Below are 7,755 nucleotides of genomic sequence, written 5' to 3' on the forward strand. Positions count from 1 at the left end.
TCTAGGTGATAGGGACAACTTGGGCAGGCATCTGCTTGCCTTTTTAGTGAGTAAGTCCTGTTTTTAGCTTCTGCTTGCCAATGAAAACCTTCTTCATTCATCTATTCTTCCACACAATCCATTGCCTTTTATGCCAATTCATTTATATTGTTTGCTCATGTTAGATTCTTCTACTTTGTCTGTGCATCTATTCTGTTCTTTGCGCACTATACATTCATCCATGACATCCTACATATGTAATGCAAGTATTGAATATGTTATTGAACAATTGAGTTATACTACAGCTTATTTGTGTCACAAAAAAGTCTTTCAAGTTACAATAGTCTGGAAACAAATCTAGTAATAGAGTACTTTACAAGTACAGTGATAAAGTGGGATTAGTTGTCCCTGGGTTATACCTTTCGTATTCTTTGGCAAAGGCCCAGATGACAGATTTATTCTACTGTTATGTTCTTAACTGTCCTTCAGGGTCTGAAAATTCATGTACTAGGAAAGCTATACCCCTGGGAGAACAGTTACCCACTAGATTTGCTAGTTCTTTTATCTTGCTTGTTGCCTGTTGTTGATGTTGAATGAGACATGAAGCGCTCTGCGCAAGAAATGGTAGCAGTTGTTTAATTCACAAACAAAGTAAAGTGCGAGTTTGTGATAAGGACAAAGATCAACACTATTTGGCAGAAGTAATCACTTCCACCATGCTGTTGTTATTACTTCCTGGTGGTCTGGTCGATGTAGGGCCTTTGATTTGAACATATGACAAGGGAGTGTCTTTGACGCAATTGCATGTTTATTGGGCATTTGCAAGCTTACAGCATAGATATTATCTAATGTCACATTCATGAAGATGGAGTTGTAGTTGCTAGTAGCCTAGTACAGAGGTTGCATTAAATCCTCTAAATAGGAAAAGTTTAGATCTTCATGGTGTCAAATTCGAATGTTTATGCCCTTGAGAAACACTGAACCTTTGCAACTTTATATAGCATTCCGTAAGGACATCATCATGGTAAAAGGGAAGGATACAAAGAATCATGTGCGATCTTCTCATATTGTGATGTCTAGAGAGAACACATAAATTTAAATTAAATCAACACTTTCCCATGTAAAGTAGAAAGATTTGAAACATTACTGAGTTCTTAACCTTTAAGAGAAAACTCAGTAGTTCTATACTTCTACAGTTCTATGTGAACTATCATGGCCACCACTCCACCAGCACTCTGTTCAACTGGTTAGTTTACAGCTTTGCATTCTGTAGGCACCACAAATGCATATACTGCAATATTAGTTATCCAGATCTGGTACATTACAACTAGGAATTGGTAGCCTTTTTTCCTTCACACACAAGGCAACATAGACACGCATGCATACGCATATGCACACGCACATAATGTTATATGATGTATAGTAGAAATGCAGCTCCATGCCAATCATTAATAGGTTGGCCTGGACAAAATAAGCTGCCTGCTGCCCTTATCAACTCTACTTGTTTATTTTCTCTTGGGAGAAGTTTTTTAGTGTTCCCCAGATATGTAATTTGTGGCCTAGGCCCTAGTTTACAACTCTAATCACTACTCTAGGAGTATAATAAGACCATTAGCGCATGGCACAATGCATAATTATGGTTTGGAATAATCGGTAATACATATGCATGGTTTGGATTATATAGCCCGCAAGATGGTTTTCACCTAACATAGACCTTTACCAAAAATATACTCACTTGCATCTCGCGTGCAGCTGGCTTTGCCACGGACTGTGCTTTGTTTATGGTTTACAGAAAGGTGTAACATACGCTTTCCTAAGCAAAATTAGAGATCCTGTACCCTAGCACATGGGAACCGAATGCTGAATTAACACACAGGTGTACTCACAATGCTGAGATACTATGGGCCAACTTGTACTGTAATCAAATCATCCATGTTCAATTCTAATCATCCATTCTTGGTAATGATCCCATTAAGACTGCTTTTCTGTTCTTTGCTTCTCGATACATCTTTCTAGTAACTGTTTGCACAAACTTTTTTAGCATGTAGTACAAATTATGATAGGCATGGGGGTTTGGTTTGATCGTTCTTTTACTTTGAGTAAGCTTAGAATGTATTGAAAACCTTTCTATTCTGTTCTAGATCTTAGTTTTTTTTTTTTTTTTTTTTTTTTTTTTGCTTATGAATCAACACCAAAAATCATATGTTGAATGCTTTCCTGTTAAGCTTAGAATGTATTGAAAACCTTTCTATTCTGTTCTAGATCTTTTTTTTTTTTTTTGCTTATGAATCAACACCAAAAATCATATGTTGAATGCTTTCATGTTAAGCTTAGAATGTATTGAAAACCTTTCTATTCTGTTCTAGATCTTAGGTTTTTTTTTTTTTTTTTTTTTTTTTTTTTTTTTTTTTTTTTTGCTTATGAATCAACACCAAAAATCATATGTTGAATGCTTTCCTGTTAATTTCTGAGTTTTGAAGGACAAGAGTGCAATTATATTGTAGTGACAAAAATAAAATTTGGTGTAAACTAGTTAATCAGGACAGTCTACTCAGGGAGCAGGGTCTGCGAGATGAACGAATCCGATGCTGAAACTCTTATCTTCATTAACATGGATATGTTTTTTAGCTTTAGACTTACCCCAAAAGAGACGATTGCCAGCTAATCTCATGCAGACATTGTTCCATTTTTTTACTTTGAGTTCTTTGGCTGTTATTTCTTGGAGCTGTTTTGTTTGCAGGAATCCTCTGCTCTTACTAGCACCAGATGGCCCGCTGCCGACAGGTAGGACCTAAAAACAAGAAGTCCCATCCATATCAACACTGCATTTCCATTTCCTCTCGTTTTTTTTCTTTCGAGAAAGAAAGCGAAAATGACTATGTTGCTCTTGTTTTCAGCTCATACCCTGCTCCTGTTGACAACAAGCTCTGAAGTGATCATCTGCTCTCGCCCTATCCAGTTTCTGATGCAGGCCCATAAGATGTGAGAGCATGTGGTACATATGAATATGTATGACAATGATTGGAAAAGAAGACATAGATCTGCAGCAACCTTTCTGGTGAGCATAATGATGCACGAGAAGATAATCTGGTGGATGGTCGGGTCCATTTCCATCCCTCAATGACTGCAGGAGCCGGGAGGAGCACGGGTAAATGCCTTGTGTCGAGGCCGGCCAGCGCTGCCGTGCACAATACTGGCAAAAGGAGGGCCTGCCCAGTGGTGACACCCGGTCATGGATGGCGAAGGAGATATGTAGGGCTAGCCCCATACAGGGAGCTATCAGCTATGGTCGTCTTCTCAAAGATAAAAAGAAAGGAGGAGCTGGGCTTGGCTAGGAATCTATCAAGACTTGTTATCTAAGTAGCTTGTGGTCCATGTTCTGGGGAGTTTGAAGTCGTATCCTTTCCAATCTTTAGTTTTGCATTTCTCTCAAGATTCGGTTTCTTTGCTTTTCCTTCCCCTTTAAGAGTGAACAGTTTAGTAAGGGCGCCACTAATGGTTGGCAGATGAAGAGAAAAAAAGAAGGGCAGGGAGGGACCGGAGGCAGGCACTGCTGAAAGAAAGAAAGGTAAAGAGGTAAGCAGGGGATAACTTGTAACTTGCAGGCCACTTCTTGCAGTGTTAACCATGAAAGATAGTAAGTAGTAGATAGGATTTTATCACAGCTTCCTGATGCTTTTCTTAAGCACCAATTTAAAAGCTTAAGGAGGGGGGGGGGGGGGGCAAAAGCGTGTTTGGAGTGAATAAAAGTATTGCATGGGTGGTAGGCTTTAACTAATCTAAAGCTAGATTCGAGCGTTCGCTAACCCCGAGGCTAACGAATAGTTTTTATTTATTTACTGCAAAGAAAGATTGAGATTAGGAGAATCTGAACTCTGGAGGGCATCTCTCTCTGATGGGTTAAACTTGCTCTAATCAAAGTTCAAAACTCTAACCCTGGCTGTCTCTAGCTTTGCTCTCTTTCCTTCCAGTTTCTCTTTCTTGGAAGAGCTTGTGTATACAAGGCTCCCACATGTCATATATACTACCTGCTTGTTTTCAGTCACTTCCTCATAAGAAAGATAGGAACATGGTTAGGAGTACTTAGTAGGACCTTGAACAAGAGAGAAAAAATCCAGTGATGAAATGAAAGTGCCATTGCTTTGTTGTGGGGCAATGCCTCGATGCAACCCCCTCCTAATGTTGACCACCATTTTCTTCAACAAAACTAATCATGCCGATCATGAAGGGCGTGTAAATAATTGCCCGTGTCGAGCATAAAAAATGCAAGCAGTCAAATAATGATGAGAGTTAGGGGTGCATAATTTACAGCCAGGCTCCTTGAGAAAGCGAGCAGCCGAGCTGATAAACAAATGCCTGTGAGGGTTGGCAGTGTCAGGGATGCTAATATGCTATGCTCTGCTGGCTACTACTATGCTGTAAGCTTCCTCTCTTTACGCCTGTTATGTGTTTGTGTAATAGTAGTGTAAGTAGCAAGTAAGTAAACAAAAGCAAAGGTAAACAGCATGATTAAAGGGCTGTTAACAAAGATAAAGCAGTGAGTCACTAAAATATAAGCCCTCCCTTAAGGCTAAACGACTAACACAAATAAACCATGGTGTTTGTATTGGTGTGTTGGTGACTACGAGAGGAGTAGTAAAGCGGCTGCCTGCCTCTGTGGTTAACCCTGTACTAGCATTAGCCCTACACAAACTAGTGATGAACAGCTAGTAAATAGTCCTATAAATGTATCAAGCCTTTGCCTACACACTCTCTAGTGGTAGTCTATGATCTTCTACCTCTCTTCTCCCTCTTGCTGGAACATATAGCATCAGAATCCTCACTGGGCATCTTTCCTTTTCTTGCCATATCTGGCCATAGGCTACAATAAGAGTTCTTGCTTGCTTCTCCTCCTCCTCCTATCGCATTGTTCATACAGCTCTGATCAAGCTCTCTAAGCATCGATCACTTGGTTCTTGCTCATCATCTTTCGCTTGCTCGTCAGCTAGGAATTCGTAGTCTTGAGCCGAGGTTGGGTGATTCGATGGACATGAGCGAGAGCAGTGAGAAAGGAATGGAGAGCAATGCGTCGTCTGGCCCTGGCAATGGCATCCCGGTGGAGTGGCAGAGCCAATTCAGCAGCGCCTTCGCGTGCCAGCCGTCGGTGGCGGCGCAGCACCAGCAGCACGCCATGATGGACTCCTTCGCGGCGGCGTCCGCCGGCCTGTGGGCGTCCTCCGACGTCGTCAGCGCCATGTCATCGGCCGCGCCGCCGCGGGGCGCGGGGTTCTTGGCGCCGGTGCCCGGGTTCCTCCAGCAGGGGCTCGGCCATTTCCCGGTGGACTCCGGCTTCATCGAGCGCGCAGCGCGGTCGACGTGCTTCGGCGGCGGGATGATGGCCGGCGGCCCATACGGCGCAGCTGACCAGGCCATGGGCGACGCTTTCGGTGGCACCGCGGAGGGTCTCATGGATCATCACAGGAACGTTGGCAACGACAAGGCCGAGGAGTTCGCCGGCAACGGCCACGACGAGGTGCCGAGCTCGGAGGTAGCCGGTGGAGACTGCTCCTCCAAAGGTTCAGACTCCAAGAAGAGGAGAAGGCCTAACGAGGTAACACTGTTGTTCTTGCGTACGACTAAAAATCTTTCATTTCAGAACTCTGTTGAGTTCTTTGCTTCGATGTTCAAAGAATGTAAATTTGTGTACATTGATTGATAAACAAAGGTGATGGGAACCGATCAAGTCCATTCTTCCAACTTGCCATCTGATTCTGCGAACGAGAGTGTTCACAGCAAAGACAAAGGCGAGGAGAGCAGCCCGGCGACGACGAACGGCGGCAAGTCGAAAGGGAAGGGAGCAAAGGAGACCTCTGAGTCACAGAAAGAAGAGTACATTCATGTCCGGGCTCGGCGTGGCCAGGCAACCAACAGCCACAGCTTAGCAGAAAGGGTACATATTTCAGTGTTCTAGTATGGACAGTATGCTTTGCAATTGGCATCAGTACGTTGAAACTGAGTATTTTACGTTTCGTGTGCAGTTGAGAAGGGAGAAGATCAGTGAGAGGATGAAACTTCTTCAGGACCTAGTTCCTGGCTGCAGCAAGGTGAGTTTTTTTCTTTCTGAAGAAAGAATTGTGAGTTTATCTATCTGAAGAAAGAATTGAACAAATTCAAAATCGTTGTGCTTCTTTCAATTGAATTTAGGTCACCGGAAAAGCGGTGATGCTTGACGAGATCATCAACTATGTTCAGTCCCTGCAAAGACAAGTTGAGGTACTGTTCCTCTAAGGTTCTGACTATCCACATTTACTGTTGAAAATTGTCATGTAGGATTGAATAGAATCACTACTTATTTATAATTTACCAGAGACGTGTTTCTAGTAACTAATTATGTCTGCCATGGTAAACCACAAAACGGAAAATGCTGACCTTCCTTTTGTATTGCAGTTCTTATCGATGAAGCTTGCGACAGTAAACCCAAGGCTTGACCTCAACATAGAAGGGCTTCTTTCAAAAGACGTATGCCAGCAAGTTGCAACCTCACTTTACTTCCACTACTTTTCCTTCTAGGAAGCTAACAATGTCCATTTTTTTCTCCTCAACTACAGCTTCTTCGCTTCCCTGGAGTTCCTTCATCCTCTATCGGATTCTCCCCAGAAATGATGCATCCTCAACTACAATTGTCACAACCAGGACTGATTCATGGTGGTACCGCTGGCATGGCCAACCCCGATGTGTTCAGACGAATAATACAAGCGCAATTAGGTGCAAAGGATGGATCTCAGGTTAGAATCTTTTCACCAACCAATTTTACTATATACCAATATTTAGAAGTTGGCATAGCTTAAGCTGTCATTGAACATAGACTACTCCTATAGCCATGCTTCAACAGTCAACAGCTATCCGATTACAGTCACTAGATTGTATTGGCTGAGACCTACAGTACAGATTCATTCACCTAGACATATTCAATGAACTAGAGGAAACATCCATATAGCTTATTTTCTAAAGGCTATCAAATTTAGGCTCTACCATTCTTATCATATATATGTATATAGCGTCCTCATGCACAAACTGAACTCCATAATCTTCAGAAAGGCGAAAACGTACTACTACTCAAACCCGAAAAGAAGCTGACGAAGTTTACAATTCTTTCCAGCAGATGCCCCACTCATTGAATGGATCATTCAGTGACGTTTCCCAAATGGCGTACCCGTCCCTCGGTTCTCAGGACCTAAGCATCAGGCCATCTCAGGATGGGTTTCAAATGTGAAGAAGACGAAGAAGAAGAAGATGATGATGATGAGGGGGCCAATTCCATGTACGTGCAATTGCTTCTGGCATCTGGTGAACAAGGGCAGGCACACGCACATGACTGAAGCTTGCTACTACTGCTGGAGAAGCAGCGTTTGCAGTGCTGCTAGCTCATCGCGTAACTGAAGTCTGAAGGGCTTTTAATTCCTTCCGTGGCTAGCTGTATATCCATCGAGGTTTTATTGTGTTCAGAACTGAAACTGAAAGGCTTTTGAGCCCCCACGTACAGGGACGCTGGAAACGAAAAATCTGCGTCCTTGATGGCTGGAAATTCTGTCTGGGGAGCGTGCATTTACACTGCAGCACGAGGAGCAGCAGGCAGGCAGCTGAATTTGCTGCAGGGCTGGCACAATGCAAGATCACTCATCCGGTGGCTTTGTTAAGTTACTTCCGATGCATTGTTGGTTGCGAAAACGATTAAACAACTCATCATAAACGTGGCGCTGAATGGTGTTAATGTTAAGATCAAACACATTTGACTCC

General features: G+C 42.8%; 1 protein-coding gene across 4 annotated transcripts; it reads left to right on the forward strand.

Moving 5' to 3' along the window:
* Positions 1–2,358: 2,358 nt before the first annotated feature.
* Positions 2,359–7,755, forward strand: LOC4347355 (transcription factor bHLH49). Of its 4 annotated transcripts, XM_066304403.1 has the most exons (9): positions 2,359–2,763; positions 2,877–3,555; positions 4,964–5,569; positions 5,684–5,908; positions 5,997–6,062; positions 6,163–6,231; positions 6,406–6,477; positions 6,567–6,743; positions 7,121–7,755. In XM_066304403.1, the coding sequence occupies exons 3-9, from the start codon at positions 5,003–5,005 to the stop codon at positions 7,229–7,231; spliced, it is 1,287 nt and encodes a 428-aa protein (XP_066160500.1). In that variant the 5' UTR covers positions 2,359–2,763; positions 2,877–3,555; positions 4,964–5,002; the 3' UTR covers positions 7,232–7,755. The 4 variants fall into 4 exon arrangements, with proteins under 4 accessions (XP_066160500.1, XP_015612417.1, XP_066160501.1 ...); XM_015756931.3 differs by lacking the exon at positions 2,359–2,763 and having other exon boundaries at positions 3,325–3,555; positions 7,118–7,755; XM_066304404.1 differs by lacking the exons at positions 2,359–2,763; positions 2,877–3,555 and having other exon boundaries at positions 4,483–5,569; positions 7,053–7,755.

The sequence above is a fragment of the Oryza sativa genome, chromosome 9 (genome assembly GCF_034140825.1).
Source record: "Oryza sativa Japonica Group chromosome 9, ASM3414082v1".
Lineage (NCBI taxonomy): Eukaryota > Viridiplantae > Streptophyta > Magnoliopsida > Poales > Poaceae > Oryza > Oryza sativa.

Excerpts from the sequence above, each read along its gene's own strand:
- LOC4347355 (XM_015756931.3), top strand. The coding sequence starts at position 5,003 with ATGGACATGAGCGAGAGCAGTGAGAAAGGAATGGAGAGCAATGCGTCG. Across the intron at positions 5,909-5,996 it reads GCCACAGCTTAGCAGAAAGG|TTGAGAAGGGAGAAGATCAG; the intron begins GTACATATTTCA and ends TTTCGTGTGCAG. Across the intron at positions 6,478-6,566 it reads AAGGGCTTCTTTCAAAAGAC|CTTCTTCGCTTCCCTGGAGT; the intron begins GTATGCCAGCAA and ends CCTCAACTACAG.